Source organism: Pecten maximus, unplaced genomic scaffold (genome assembly GCF_902652985.1).
Source record: "Pecten maximus unplaced genomic scaffold, xPecMax1.1, whole genome shotgun sequence".
Taxonomy (NCBI): Eukaryota; Metazoa; Mollusca; class Bivalvia; order Pectinida; family Pectinidae; genus Pecten; species Pecten maximus.
Genome location: NW_022979191.1, coordinates 12,994 through 30,867, shown reverse-complemented (window position 1 = coordinate 30,867; position 17,874 = coordinate 12,994). Strand labels below are relative to the sequence as shown.

Here is a 17,874-nt window from a genome sequence, read left to right as displayed (position 1 = left end):
TGATATATACTTCTGAATCAGTAAAGCTGCTTGTAAACTTTGGAAAAAAATCAACTGAATGACAAATCGGTCTATTAACAGTTACATACTAGTACAACCAAAATAAAATCCAAGATGTACACAGCCTAAGTTTTTTATTTAAATTATAAGATGTTAATTAGGCCTAGCAAACATCTATTTTATGACCCCTAGTAACATCTAAAATGCTTTATACTTTAGGCTACCTCCGATAGAAAACTGCTTACATACATAGGCCTACAGTACAGTTTTTACAAACAAGACGCCAGTACATCAGTCACGGATCATAATCGTTAGATTCTTTTTAAATAAACAAATAATAATCTTATTTTATAAAATCCTCATGAAAAACGACAATGTAGTTTTTTACAACTTGCCTTCAATTCCTGTTGATATTTCTTGCATATTCTAGCGACATACAAATAAATATGAAACCACGACCGGTCGCTGGTTAAGTTACATTAGACATAATCGCCATTTTGGCTGATGACCATGTGATCAGTCACGTGACAGCTGAAGTTATCCCTGTTTCGCAGCAAAGCTATTTATAGAATTGTAAACATTTGACTACGTAAACACGGTTGGTTTTAGGCTTATATGAAATGTTCCTGCATATAATCTCAGGATGAACATATGAGTCTAAGATATGCGGATAGTTTCTCTGTGGACACTTGTTTCAACGACGAGCAAACTGAATATTTTTACTTTCGTTTTCGATGCAGGGTTGAGACAGAACTACTTAATCCGACGCCAACAAAATTGCATGTACTGATGAGGAAAATGTTTATATTTATAATCTAAAATAGTCTAGAACACCAAACATTCATATTTAATTTTAAATAATTGCAGTAAACACGTGACCTATCAGTTAAATCGTGTCAATAATTGCTGTTAGAATAGGAACTCTATTAGGTTGTGGATGAATATCATTTGTATTACAGAAAAGAGAAGTTGTTGCCCGGAAACAAAAGTGTCACTAACAAAATTTACCCACCACGACTATAACGGCAGGTGCCAAAGCCACCCTGACGTTAAAAATAGACAATAATTTTTTTTTTGTTAACAAACCTATTTCCATAATCTTTAAAGGCAGCTGTTTCTCCATCTTTGTCAACATCAAAGATATCCACCACCTGGTACTTATACTGGTTATGTGTAGCGGCGTGAGTGTTGAACAGGTAATCTGATATCATCTATAACACAACACAGGTAATCTGTTATCATCTATAACATGACACAGGTAATCTGTTATCATCAATAACACAACACAGGTAATCTGTTATCATCTATAACACAACACAAGTAATATGTTATCATCTATAACACGACACAGGTAATCTGTTATCATCTATAACACAACACAGGTAATCTGTTATCATCTATAACACGACACAGGTAATCTGTTATCATCTATAACACAACACAGGTAATCTGTTATCACCTATAACACAACACAAGTAATCTGTTATCATCTATAACACGACACAGGTAATCTGTTATCATCTATAACACAACACAAGTAATCTGTTATCATCTATAACACAACACAGGTAATCTGTTATCATCTATAACACAACACAGGTAATCTGTTATCACCTATAACACAACACAGGTAATCTGTTATCATCTATAACACGACACAGGTAATCTGTTATCACCTATAACACGTACAACACAGGTAATCTGTTATCATCTATAACACAACACAGGTAATCTGTTATCATCTATAACACAACACAGGTAATCTGTTATCATCTATAACACGACACAGGTAATCTGTTATCATCTATAACACAACACAAGTAATCTGTAATCATCTATAACACAACACAGGTAATCTGTTATCATCTATAACACAACACAGGTAATCTGTTATCTATAACACAACACAGGTAATATATGTTATCATCTATAACACAACACAGGTAATCTGTTATCTATAACACAACACAGGTAATCTGTTATCTATAACACAACACAGGTAATATATGTTATCATCTATAACACAACACAGGTAATCTGTTATCATCTATAACACAACACAGGTAATCTGTTATCATCTATAACACGACACAGGTAATCTGTTATCATCTATAACACAACACAGGTAATCTGTTATTATCTATAACACAACACAGGTAATATGTTATCATCTATAACACAACACAGGTAATATGTTATCATCTATAACACGACACAGGTAATATGTTATCATCTATAACACAACACAGGTAATCTGTTATCATCTATAACACGACACAGGTAATCTGTTATCATCTATAACACAACACATGTAATATGTTATCATCTATAACACAACACAGGTAATATGTTATCATCTATAACACAACACAGGTAATATGTTATCATCTATAACACAACACAGGTAATCTGTTATCATCTATAACACGACACACGTAATCTGTTATCATCTATAACACAACAGGGGTAATATGTTATCATCTATAACACAACACAGGTAATATATTATCATCTATAACACAACACAGGTAATATGTTATCATCTATAACACAGGTAATCTGTTATCATCTATAACACAACACAGGTAATATGTTATCATCTATAACACAACACAGGTAATCTGTTATCATCTATAACACAACACAGGTAATCTGTTATCATCTATAACACAACACAGGTAATATGTTATCATCTATAACACAACACAGGTAATATGTTATCATCTATAACACAACACAGGTAATCTGTTATCATCTATAACACAACACAGGTAATATGTTATCATCTATAACACAGGTAATCTGTTATCATCTATAACACAACACAGGTAATCTGTTATCATCTATAACACAGGTAATCTGTTATCATCTATAACACAACACAGGTAATATATTATCATCTATAACACAACACAGGTAATCTGTTATCATCTATAACATGACACAGGTAATCTGTTATCATCTATAACACAACACAGGTAATATGTTATCATCTATAACACAACACAGGTAATCTGTTATCATCTATAACACGACACAGGTAATCTGTTATCATCTATAACACAACACAGGTAATCTGTTATCATCGATAACACAACACAGGTAATCTGTTATCATCTATAACACGACACAGGTAATCTGTTATCATCTATAACACGACACAGGTAATCTGTTATCATCTATAACACAACACATGTAATATGTTATCATCTATAACACAACACAGGTAATATGTTATCATCTATAACACAACACAGGTAATCTGTTATCATCTATAACACAACACAGGTAATCTGTTATCATCTATAACACAACACAGGTAATCTGTTATCATCTATAACACAACACAGGTAATCTGTTATCATCAATAACACAACACAGGTAATCTGTTATCATCTATAACACAACACAGGTAATATGTTATCATCTATAACACAGGTAATCTGTTATCATCTATAACACAACACAGGTAATATATTATCATCTATAACACAACACAGGTAATCTGTTATCATCTATACCACAACACAGGTAATCTGTTATCATCTATAACACGACACAGGTAATATGTAATCATCAATAACACAACACAGGTAAACTGTTATCTATAACACGACACAGGTAATCTGTTATCTATAACACGACACAGGTAATCTGTTATCATCTACAACACAACACGGGTAATCTGTTATCATCTATAACACATGTAATCTGTTATCATCTATAACACGACACAGGTAATATGTTATCATCTATAACACGACACAGGTAATATGTTATCATCTATAACACAATACAGGTAATCTGTTATCATCTATAACACAACACAGGTAAACTGTCATCATCTATAACACGACACAGGTAATCTGTTATCATCTATAACACAACACAGGTAAACTGTCATCATCTATAACACGACACAGGTAATCTGTTATCATCTATAACACAACACAGGTAATCTGTTATCATCTATAACACAACACAGGTAATATGTTATCATCTATAACACAACACAGGTAATCTGTTATCATCTATAACACGACACAGGTAATCTGTTATCATCTATAACACAACACAGGTAATCTGTTATCATCTATTACACGACACAGGTAATCTGTTATCATCTATAACACAACACAGGTAATCTGTTATCATCTATAACACAATACAGGTAATCTGTTATCATCTATAACATGACACAGGTAATACAGGTAACATGATATTATCCTAAATATAAAATATGGTTGTTTACTTTTAACATTTTTTATTGATTCCATACACTTGACACACTGAAAGATCTCTTGCACAAAAATGCAGTATAAGAGGTCCAATGTACCTGTATAGAGCACCTGTAACTATCTTAATCCTATTTTCCATTGACTGCAATGTGACAAACTAATCATAGACGCCACAACACACACATACATTAGCCCTCCTCTCTTGACAAGAATAACAGAAATAATTTTTGGAATCTCTTATAGATCTACAAATGCTGTTCTGTTTACACGGGACATTTATACTTTGCCAATGTGACGATCCACCTACCTTGAAGTCGTCCGACTTATGGTCCATTGGTTCCATTTTACACTTGAGTGAGTGGTAATGTCTGTCCACTGGGTTCTCGGATCGGTCTCCCATCTTCAGTGTCTTAATCGCAATTTCAATATCGCCAAGTGCCTATACATGACACAACAAAAAAATGACTCATAAACACTTGGTGGGCAAGTTTGGTTTGGTTTGGTTTGGTTTATTTTGTTTAACGTCCTATTAACAGCTAAGGTCATTTAAGGACGGCCTCCCGTGCGTGCGACATGCATGCGTGTAGCGAGTGCGTATGTGTGTTTTGGGAGGCTGCGGTATGTTCGTGTTAAGTCTCCTTGTGATAGACCGGAACTTTTGCCGATTTATAGTGCTACCTCACTGAAGCATACTGCCGAAGACACCCAGCAGCACACCCCACCCGGTTACATTATACTGACAACGGGCGAACCAGTCGTCCCACTCCTAATATGCTGAGCGCTAAGCAGGAGCAGCAACTACCATTTTTAAAGACTCTGGTATGTCTCGGCCAGGGGACAGAACCCAAAGCCTTCCTCACAGCGGCGAACGCTCAACTAAAGGCCAAAAGTGAGGCATTGTCAAGGGAGACATTAGGAAGAAGAAAGTTGTTCAGAAAGAAGAGAAAAGATAAGATCCCAAATTTAGTCGCCTCTTACGATCATGCAATGGGGGCAGCAGGTACAATTCTTACGCCCTACCTGCAGGGCAGTGGTGGGAAAGACTTGTTCATGTCTGGTAATAAACCCTCCAACATCATTTACTTTGTGATCATTTTTTGGAAATAAAAGATCATCAGAAAAATACTAATAAATTGGATTATAATATAGTTCTACAATCAGATGTGTTATTCAGATACATACCATATCCCTTCATTTTAAGGGAGACTACTGATATCATCTGGTATATAACAATATATATTACCACTCCAATCCTTCGTTTCTCTGACCGACTACTGCCATCTCACCCCTTGTATACAATTTACCACTTAGAAACAAGTCTGTTTGGGAGGACTCCCTATACTGATAGATTAGCGACCTTTCTGTAAAATGTTTAATTACATTTTTTCTTGGGACTATTTTCAGGTTTACATGCTATGGATCATACCTCCAGAAGCTGCATCTTGAGTTCTACCACCTCTTTGGTCCGTATCACAGGCGGCTGTCGCATCCTTAAACAAATTGTTTCTCATCAGACAGATGATTTCGTAACTTTATTAATTGTAAGGAGTAAAATTTTTCATCATATACATGATGCATGTACAGTATATTGACTGTAACTCCAATATTGCTATGCCAATACATGTACTTTATTTATGTATTAAATATTTATTGTTTATTTATGTATTAAATATTTATTGGACAATAAGCATGAGCCTTGTAATAAGTGCACCCATGTCTACTGTTTCAATTAAATGTTATTTATTCTTCTGCAATAATCCCATCCCCAACACTTAATTGAAGTTGATGTGTTAGCCCCCTATGCTTACAAACACTTGATGAGATATGAACAGGTAGATATCAAACTAAGAATGTGAAGACCAACCCAAACTCGTGGGGGATCCTGGTATAGAAATCGTCACATGCCCGGTTTAGTTTTGTACCGAAGTCACCATTGGTGATACATGTATCGATGACTTTCAGGGCGGCATATCCCGCTTTGATTTGTTCTGTTGTTAGCTTTCCTGTACAAAGTGGGAAAGAAAAGATGTGAATATTCATACAAACCAACTGACACACACAAAATCATAATGGAAGTCATTGGTAAATAACAACGACAATGACGTTCAATCCAAATCTTTTTTTAAATATGTCTTTCCCAAATTGTTCTCTTCACAAGCTTCATAACTCTGGTCAACCTCGACGTGTCTTTTTTTAATATTAATACAATTATATCATACCTGTGAAGAGTAATTCGGTTAAAAAAAATTTAAATTAAAAACTTGACATCTCCAGCTTGGGGGGGGGGGGGGTGTCCTTCAAATCTAAGATATAAGGGCTGTTATCTAAATCCAATTTTATGACTGAAACATCTTCGATTATATTACAACCTCATGTACAAACTGTTATCAACTCAGCAGTTAAGTCAAATGTATTATATGTCAATGGAAATGATAGTTTTTTTCAAATAACCTCAAGGCAATTTGAGACCACATTTTTGCACTAGAGATTGTCAAATTTACAAAAATGAATTGGGTCTCCAGTCCAAAATTAGTGCCTTGACAGATTTTTTATTATTTTTTTTTTGGACTATACTGACCTAGAGGAGCCTTTTTGGCGTCATATTTCATTTCAATCACAGCCTCTTCCATGGATTTAATGTCGCATATCAAATTCACCAGGTCCTGGATTACAAACACCAATAGCTCATTACTGTATAACTACGGCATCATACTGTATAGTCGGTAATATTTGCGGGGGTTTAATTTTGCTATATTTGTGGTCATTTAATATAACACGAAAATTTATACCCAGTAAATATGTACATATAAATGTTATATAAATGCAGATGTACAGCATTATTCACTGCGTCTTTTTAAATGCATGGTTACAGAATTTAATAATCACATACTTGGTTCGACTGAAACAACCACAAAAATATTAGCCAGTGAAATTAAACGATACAGTATGCCCTGTGGGCTTAAAATATAAATTTGTCCAATCCTCAGTAATACTAACTGACTGTATTGGATTTCTTGTTTAAGAAAACACAGTTGAATGTGACTTTTGGCCTTTAACCTTGACGATAAAGACTTCTATATCTAATGTAACACTACCTGATCTAATATATCGGCTCTTCACTGTAATCTATCTTACCTGCAACCTCTGGTCCAGTTTTGAGGAAGGAACCGGGGTATCGTCCTTGAGACTACCCGAAGGCCCAGCGTCCATTTCATCTTCACCTTCCTGAAGAAATATCAATTGGATGAAATATATATCATGTAAGAACATTGTCTACATGTAGCACATATATATGGACAATGACAAAATAGTCAAAAACAATAAAAACTTCAGTATTTCACATTAGTGCTGGCTACAACAGCCACACTTGCTTGGATATATCACTGATCATTTCGAAATAGTCATAGCCCAATTAAAGGCTCTTTGTTGGTACCAAGGGAGACAATACTTATGTCTGTATACAGAATTTGTTTTGTCTTTCTAGTAATTAATGATTCCTAGAAAATTTGGTCGAAAACTGCTCAAACTTAATATCCATGTCTCTCTATGAGGGGACATGCCCCTCAGCCCCCAAGGGAGCAGTGCAAACCCTCCATTTACACAACACTGAGCAAGTATGCTTCACCCAAGGATGTTACAAATGATACCCAAACAAATTTGATGCAGATTAAGGATTTAGAGAAATATTTAAAGATAATATCAAACACAAATTTTGAAAGTTTGAAAGAGGATGTTACACCATGGTACTTTGGACAAGGTGAGCTAAAACTGTTTATATTTAAACATAAATATCACAAAGCAAAAAGGTTGAGTCACATTTACAATCTTCAGTTTGTTCAAGATGAACAATTATTTTTTATTATTTTCAGATTACTAACCTTTTCACCATAGTCCATCTTAAGAAGGTCGTATTTTCCAGGAACTTTAACAAACTTATCTCTGTTAGCCCAATCATTTCTCGTCTTGTCAGTAAATCTGAAAGATATGTTTTAAATGACTGTTTTACAAGAAGCACTTGTTTGGTAAAATGCATTCTGTGAAAATAAACCTGACTTTACCAACACTGACTTTAACAACATCCTGTATCGTCTGACCATATCCACCTGAACCGCGACATGTTCCACTGTCAATAACGACACACTGTCATATCCCACACATTGACTCAGTTCAACAGTGTTGGTAAAGTCAGGTTTCAGTGTAACAGAATATAACGAACTTATGGACAGAATTCATGGTAGCTAGACCACAAGATTCGTATCCTAAGCTCTTACAGTAATGTTCCTATTATATGAAATATTCTGAGCTTCAATAACAAGTAGTTTCACTGTTAATGACATAAATAATACAAAAAATACTGCTAATCAAGTACTCTTTAAATCCAAAAATGAAAATTCAGAAACTTTTCAAGGCAATTAAAGAATTTTAATAACATTTTTATCCTACACAAATTCCATGCACAGAGTATAAATTACTTACTTTTTTGTAAACATTGTCTTGGCCTTATCCAGGTCACCTCCACATGGTACAAGATTGTTCTGGCCATTATAGCCGACCCGACCCCATCGTTGCCACACGTGGAATTTTCCCTTGCCTTCATTCAGTAGCTGGATGAGGTAGTACTTGTTGTTGTTATTGCTTACATTTGTCTGGAAATAGTAAAACTGAAGTATCATACCATTATCATTTTTATTTTATCGATTATTTTTTAAATGAGAATTCTCAAAGTTTCCCTGGTGTTGACTGTACGCCCGGTTCTGTATTTATCAGACAATAACTATCAGCCCGTGACTGGTAAAAGTGATGCAACTTAATGCTTCAAACTCATGATAATCGTTATTTTTTAAAACGATTGATGACTGATTATTGATCGATCATGAACATGAAGGAAACTCTCTGCAAATGCATACACCAAAATGATGAAAAATTTTGTGGATATGTTTTAAGGTGCCTGGCTTACGTTTTAAAATGTTGTTTAAATGTACATTTTATATAAATTTATCAGTGATCTTGTTCATTTATTCATGTTTCAAGCCTGCTGTTAATCTCAATAACTCCCGCAAATTTCAAAGTTATACTTAAACCATGACTGATCACAGAAAACCATGATCAATTAATTATGGTCAGAGGTAAAACGAATAATCATCAATTAAATGGAACACTATGGTACCTGGCCCATGTACTATGCCTATATTGCAATTCAGCAGAATTTTAAGTGCCAACAAATGCTTTTTCTGTGTTTTGAGTCAAGGTCGTGATGGACCCATGGACATATTACAGGTTGGATGAATACATGAACATCTAACAACATTCCATAAGGGGTCACGTCAGGGTGACCTTTTGGATTAGCCAATCAAATGACTACTTCCAGAATCTTGGAAGTGAATTTTATATGTCCGAATTAGCATGACTATAGTTCATAGGTTGCATAATCTGTCAATTTGTTTCATGTCATTTCGTCCCACGTAGCATATAGCTATATACAGGCTGTGCCGAAATGGTTTGCTTAAGATGCAAGCTATGATGAAATGGTTTGCTTTAATTTCATCGACAAATAGACAGTTCGCCCTGAAAGTGACATACAGATATCTCAAAGGTCATCAGAACGTGACCCCATATGGGATGTTGTTAGATGTGCATATAACGTAGTGAGAATGACCATCTTGATTTTAATTAGATTGTAAAGAATCCTGTAATTTTACAATTTCCTCCTGAAATGAAATCGGTGAAAGAAAAGAGATTTTATCCCATTACCATAATTACAATATCATGCCAGATTCAGTTCGGGAGTATTTAATACTATATATATTTTAAACACACAAAATTTGTCTACCTCAAATGCTTTGTTCTGTTTATACATTTATTTTTCATTTATAATACCTGATTGAGCATGCAGTCCCAAACATTTTTGCCTTCGGTGAAAACCTCAGCTTTTCCGGCCAAAGTGCATTCTGGGTCTACAGGGGCACTTCCTTTCTTTACGATTACCGTTTTCACTACAAAACAGTCAAATCAAAACTTTTAATGTAGTCATGGCAAATGACGATTTTCTGATAAAACTTAACGAAGTACAAATTGTTTGTCAATATCCCCATCAATAAAGCTTCACGCTACACTTGACATGGGTTCTGAAATATGTGCTTGCAAAAATATCTATAGATATCTTTCTTTGACCAAACTTACCAAGTTAACTTTGACCATGCTTTACATGAGCGGTGACCACCTCGAACAAACAACATACCAATAATTTTATGCTATAAACTGCCAGCTTAAACCGAGCGATCCATCTGTATGATTCAAAATCTATATGGCTTTGTTCTAGTAATTCCACTTAATACCTACCCCTTGATTCACCTTCCCCCGACCTGTCGGACCCTTTGCCTGATTTTGAAGCCTTTCCTCCACTTTTTGCAGCACTCCCCCCAGATTTTGTTGCCTCATTGTCCACTGGTTCTGCCTTGACCTTTCCCTTGCCTGATTTTGTTGCTGCAGTATCATTCAGGGAACTGGTTACTGTTGGTTCTTCTCCCGAAGCTTCTTCTGCATCTAGTAACATCACCAAACAGGCCAATATAGAGGATCAATTAATAAAAAATATCAGAACCTAGTCTCAACAGGTCATAGAAAAATTTGCAGTGTTTTGTATATTTGTAATGTGAACACACGTTCATTATGACATGACATCATTGAATTGTCCTTCCAAAATAAGCCTTACCTGAACAGCCCAGCAAAGGGTGAAAACTGATAGTAAGCTGGTTCAGTGGTTGTCAAACTTTGATATTTTTCCTCTATATAAAAATTTATTTCTACACTAAGATGTTTTTCATTCCTTTCTATGCAATGTCACAGGCCTTACGGTCGTAATAGGCCTTAATTCCTGTTAAAGGGGAATATATTTGTTGCTTGCTTGGTTTTTATTATATCTAATCTTATTTTTAATATTTCCCTCTGAAAAGTATAATATTATTATAAGCGGGATCCACTGTATAATGAAATTCATTATTTTTCCTTTAGGTACCTGACTTGATCCTGGCTACGTTTCTCACTACATCTGTAGCGGTATTGGTTTGTTCCATGGCTGAGATGTCCACACTGTAAGATCGAGCACAAGCCGATATATCTACTTCAGTCTCCTTGAGCTGTCGAGCCTTTTCCAATTTAACCGCGACATCGTAGCTGTAGGGATTCCACCTCCCTTTCTCATCCTCCCACTGCCATACATAGAATCCTACAATTCCAGGAAATTTATTAAGGATCCCATGAGGAAATCACCTATTAGAGGGAATTCACTTAACAAGAGAAAAAAGAACTTTATACTGCGAGACTGAAAAATACCATTCTATAAATTAAGTGTCAACCATCCATCATGGATGTATCAAAAGGATTCCTTATAATACAGAGATGATATATATATTCTCAGCAAATCTTTTTGGGACAAAATATGACTTCCAGATTTTTCTAGAGCTACCATTTTTATGCATTTGATTTGTTAAGACACAGACAGAAATCCTTAGCATGGCTTATTCCTAAATTTGGGACAACATTTTTGCAAATTATGGATAAACAGTACACATTTTACTTAAGATATTAATTTAGTAAATTTATATATTGTACATTGGAATATGATTCAACTTTCAAAGAATACCAATTTTGAGGTAACAAATTTTAAGTAAGAATATTTACAACAAACTGTTAAGTTCATTTCTATTTTTCAGTTTTATGACAATTGCAAGTCATTGATTTTAATTTTCACTACCCGAGGCCAGTTTTTTTTTCTGAAATTTCTGTCAAAGTAGGGGAAATTCAAATATGATTGTAGAGGAGAGTATTATAGGGTTAATATTTAGTACTAGTTCAGAAAGAGGACAAGCATTACCCCCATCTTCCTGTACACAACATCTGAGACGTCTTTGCCATCCAGTTTTCTTGTTTTTCTGGACCATGGTTTCCAACTTGACAGTAAAGGACGTCTTTCCAACAGCAAAATCAATCTTGAAAACAAAAAATATTGAAATCATATTTGAGATCAGAGAAAGAACAGGAAAAGTAATGTTTTGGTGTAATAATCAGAAGAATTATTAAATGATTTGGTGTAATGATGAATGGACGAGAAACTGACAATCCCTGGTAATGTGGTATATTGAATTTTTATATTTATATCTAAATTAGGTATACATACCTCTTTGAAACCTATCAGCAAATGTTAAAAGAGTTCAACAGAATACTTATGATTGTAGAGATTTTTTTTGCTGGGATGTACAACAGAAAATATAAAAGGCTGCTTTAATTCTTTTTTTTGAGAACATATTTTCCCAATGTGAAGACAATGACTTTATTTCATACATATTTTCAGTATTTGTATCAAAAATGTTACTATTTACCTGGCTACATCATGCAGGCAAAAATGGATACTATTCTTACCTCTTTCAATCCATTAGCTACAGCAGCACACACAGACTCATTGACACTGCTGGCATACTGAGTCCATACATTTTTATCGCCTTCCCACTCGAAGCGAACCGTGCATGAATCAATGGTTGCCCCACCTGATCCATCGAGACATGACTTCTTGGATGAACTGGCATCTCCTCCTGCTTTACTTTCAACTACTGTAAAACATATATAATGTTTATGATTATGGGTAAGATTTAGAATTTAATAATAGATAATCTAAGATGATATTTCACTCTTTTTAATATAATATATAATATTACATATAATAATCTAATATAAAATGGTCAGATAAAATGGCTTCTGAAGTTTCATCCGGACAAATGCAAAGTTATGCATGTGGGGAAGAAAACTAATAATGCAGCGTTACATTTATATAAAGATTAAGAAAATGGAAGAGTCAATTAAGGTCACATTAGACCACATGACAAAAAAAAAAGACCTAGGAATTGTAACAGACAACAACGTTAACCTCAATTGAATTTCAATGATAATATTCACGATGCGGTACTAAAAGCTGATAGAATAATGGGAACTATCCGAAGAATGTACCAGCGTTCGAATTTAACGCTCGCACACTCGCTAAATGCGAGCTGATTTTTCATTTTGCGAGTAGAAAATTGTGGTACTTGCATTTTTCTGCGAGTGCATATAAATCCTGGTAAAACCGACACACATTGTAAAACATTGACGAAAACTTGAAACAAAAACCGACACACAGACAATGCATTATCTTGGTGACGCTTGTACACAGCACTCGTTAGTAAAATCATGATGGACAGGGAATAGCATTTTAATTAGATAGAATTTTATTAATACTTATTTCATTATTAGTCAAAGATTTTATGAGAAATCATACATGATTAAATCAAATGAAATGACTGATTTTTTTTTTCTTGAAAATAAATTATTAACATGTAATTAAAAAAATATATAGAATCAAAATCCTTTAATATTCATTGAAAACAAAAAACAAAAAGATTAATTGTATTTTGTCTCAAATAAAAACTTTATTTGAAGCAAGTAAAGATTACTTATCATAAAACATTTGTTATATTTAATGTTAACACATAATTTCAAAATTGCGAGTAAGCTTGTAATTTTGCGAGTTAAAATTTTATCCACTCGCAACAACGTGCGAGTTACTAAAAAAGTTAAATTCTACCCCTGTGTACACATACTAAGATAACACTACATTAGAACTGTCTTTTATACAAAGTGCTTGTACGACCACATCTTGAATACAGGGCTTGTGTATGGAATCCCTATCTCCAAGAAGATATAAATGAAATAGAAAATGTGCAAAGGAGAGCAACGAAGCAGATACAGGGGATGACAGATCTAAGTTATGAAAACAGATTGAGGATCCTTAATTTACCAACACTAAGGCATAGAAGACTGAGAGGAGATATGATCCAAGTATACAAACTAACAAATGGAGGATACGATAAAGCTGTCATTGCGGGTTTGTTAATTCCAAATTAAACAATAACAAAATAACAAGAGGACATAGTCTGCCACTACTAAAAAGAAGAAGTAGACTAAATTTGAGAAAATATTCTATCAGTGAGCGGGTTGTTAACCATTGGAACTCTCTTCCTAATTCCGTCGTTACGTCCCCAACGATCAAAACATTTGAATCCCGATTGGATAAGCATTGGGGGCAAACTGAATGTTTTTATAATCATGAGATAGACAATAATGAACTGATCCATATTTCGGGGAAAAAACTCATTGTAACTTCTATCTGGATGCTAGTATTGGCTTCGTCCAATAATATTATTATTGTTATATTTTATTATATGAATAAATAAATTTTATTATAAACAGAAAACAAACCGAAAGAATACAGCTGCCAGACAAGTAGTCTTGACTATATTATTTACAAAATCCCATAAATAATAGGGTCTATACGGATGGAATATAACATTGATATGGGACTAAATGGGGGTTTTGGGGTAACAAAATATCTCTTGTATATGTCCGGTAGGTGTTATATGTCACCCCTGATTTTCAATCTTAGCGCCACCAAACAGTGTCGGAGAATTCCACGGTTTCATATTATATAGTTGTGTGCTCTAGCCCTACACCAGACATGTTGTCAGGGTCAGAGGAAACTCGGGCTAATAGAACCCTAGTAATTTAAGCTAGACCTTCCTCACAAGAGCGAAGGCTTGATAACGGGCCAAAAAGTATAAGCAGTGTCAAGGGAGACATCATGAAGAAAGAAGAGAAAAGATAACAGACTCAATATTTATTCGCCTCTAACGAGTCCTGCAATTTGGGAGAGAGGAGATGCAGGGGTGGGGACAGGAATATTTGTACTTAGGCAATCGGCGACCATGCAGTTAAGTCTAGTTATGCTTCTTAACCACTCAGACATAGTTAACCTGACAGTACATGCAGTGTGAGTTTTAACGTTATGACTTCCGATTAAGGGAAACTAATTATATAAATAATGACATCAGTATTCTTCATCACATTTCAGAAGTCAAAAGCTAAAGCATTTGTTATGCAGTTAAACCGTTTAACTATTAAGAGTCCAAAACTGGAAAATTGCATGCCAGGGTTAGATCTCTATTCTGTTACTGTTAGTTCAACGATCCGATGGCGGGAAAAATACTTCGGTCTTGAAAATTAATTTCCGTTACATTTCAGCGTTAATATGTCCCGACAAGGTCATTAAATAGGATCCAATATTTACAATAGCATGTCATGAAAAACAAGCAATTTCTCACCTTTCCTTTTGCGCGGCATAGCTAGCAACCCCTTGCTTGACAAAGTTTGTGTACATTCAGCAAAATAATGATTACACAAGGTTTATGTATATTTCGAAATTACAATACTTTTTAATGAAACGCAACATTGGCCTACATTACGGTTGGATAGTCACGTTACAATATTAAATAGTTTCTGCACGGATTTTTCTTTTTAGATTAGTGAAGGGGTAAACAACGTTTTAACTTCTTAATAATTTCGAGGCTAGTATTAACATTTACATCAATATTATATAATGGTTTGCCGGTCACCACAGTCAGTTTCACTTTTAAAACGAGGCGTACCTGGAAGCACTAAAAGCGGCAAACGACTCTTGTGTTGGAATTTCAACGTATTTTACTTATCAATATTTAATTATCAGAGACCTATATTAAAAATATAGGTCTCTGGTATTATGTAGTTGACAATTTACACGTGAAGTTGAAAAATTAAAGATTTCATTATTAGTTAAAGACAAAGCCAGGTAATATGACGAGAGAAAGATAAAATCCGTTCAGGAAATAAATGTGTGGCGGTGGTCAAGATATGGTTATGTTCCATATCTAGACCATTCGGCGTTCGCGCTTCGCACAACTTCAACTATAAACCTATAGTTATAATTTTCGTTAGCTTATCACCAACTTTGCCACTGTTCCCAGGGTCAAGCTTTTAATGCACTTGATGAACTTTGTGTAGTCAAGTTTAATATCTGAAGTTGTGGACATTGTCAATATTTTAATATTGTTTGGGCTGGCCATACTGTATACATTTGTTGTCGGCAGCCAATTATTTTGTACACAGTCGTGACCAATATACGTCAAACTAAATAAAAAATTCCCGTTATAAATTTGTGTTTTTGTCTTGTGTTCAATAATGAAACCGGCACTACGCGTACGTATACTCTCGTGAAAAACATGTAACGTTAAACTTAGCTATAACACTAACGTTAAGGGACCCAAGAGTGATCTTTACTGGTCTTATGTTATACTGATCTGGCCGGAGCTGTCGGATATAATGTTTTCTGACCAAAAATCTAATTTGAATAGGTACAACTGACCAAGTGATGCCAATGGCATTGACACAAGGCACACAACAACACTACAGTATGCTCGAGTTACGTCCCTTTAACCATATACAAAAAATATATTACAAAATGCAATATATTTACAATGCAATTTTTTTTTTTTTTCTATTAAACGGCCCATCGACGACTGCGGTCTTATCTGGCCATAGCGATTATTTTACTTATTGTAAAAAAAAAAAAAAAAATAAGAGGATAACGGTCCGCTCCCAAATTTGTGTTAGAAATGACTCGTATAGTGTTCAACACCCTAGTTGGAACACTTATCCTTTAGATACTTCATGTGTGAAATTAAACAAAGTTTCGAATCGAAAACGAGACTAAGAAAATTTGTCTGTTTTGAAACCGTTTTCGTCTTCTCAATTTTTTTTTTGTTTAAATTATGCTGTAGTGTTCTATATCGTGTGCATGTTCTTGGATCTATAACATCAGGAAATCATCCACGAATAGCGATATTCCGGTTAATTGACCAAGGGATTTAACTATATGGTTGATTTAATACTTCCACCCTGTGGGACTCCCATTTCCTGTTTGTCAGTTTCAGAAAAAGTTGAGCCAACACGGACTTCGAAGTGTCTATCTGACAGGTAATTTGATATGAAACTGGGGATGTACGCCAATTTCAGGAAGACCTTTTTATGATGCCATACTTCCAAGTGGTGTCATAGGCCTTCTCAAGATAAAAGAACATTGCAACAACCCAGATAGCAGACATACGTTGGCTCAACGTTGGCATCGGTTATCATACATCGGGCCAACGTTGGGCCACCCTCGTACTAAACTAATAATTTCGCATCAGAGGTTGGCTGGCTATTGGATATTGGTACAACGTTAGGCCAACATCGGAGTACGATTGGTTTATTTGTACTGTGGATTTGACAGTTGGACAACCATGACTTATATACGGTTAATGATATAAGCGTCAGTATAGTAATGAGTTTCAACATTTTCTTCATTGAAATATTTCTTAAGTGGAAAATATTAGTAATATTTTTTTGTCTTAAATGATTACATAAATATATAAAATTCATCAAAACCGTTTTCCATATTTTATCTCATAAATTAAGGTGTTCCGTCTTAGCGAAAAGTCTCGAATGAATGTCTGCAGTCTGATGAGATGGTCATTTGTTCCTCTTCTGTTTTTGAAACCACTTTGAAGAGGGGATATTACATCGTTGGCCTCAAGAAACAAACTTTTTTTCCGTTCTAAACTAGTGAGAGAAACAGGACGGTAAATGTTTGGATCAGTAGCATCTGTTCCCGGTTCTGGGATAACAGTGGATTTCTTCCACGAATCTGGAATCTTTCCAGAAGCAAGGGCTCAAAGTGGATATTTTTACCAGGTGGCCG

The 17,874-nt window shown here is 34.8% G+C and overlaps 1 protein-coding gene across 1 annotated transcript; it reads right to left on the bottom strand.

The window, feature by feature from the left end:
- Positions 1-1,086: 1,086 nt before the first annotated feature.
- Positions 1,087-15,505, bottom strand: LOC117318319 (poly [ADP-ribose] polymerase 2-like; the record flags this gene model as incomplete). The annotated part of the gene is made up of 14 exons (XM_033873319.1): positions 15,425-15,505; positions 12,657-12,844; positions 12,112-12,226; positions 11,254-11,463; positions 10,578-10,781; positions 10,116-10,231; positions 8,715-8,884; positions 8,117-8,213; positions 7,374-7,463; positions 6,817-6,901; positions 6,103-6,241; positions 5,665-5,728; positions 4,546-4,677; positions 1,087-1,211 (listed from the first exon to the last, which is right to left on the bottom strand). Coding segments are annotated over exons 1-14 (1,754 nt in total), but the record flags the coding sequence as incomplete, so codon positions are not given.
- Between the last annotated feature and the right edge of the window lie 2,369 nt (positions 15,506-17,874).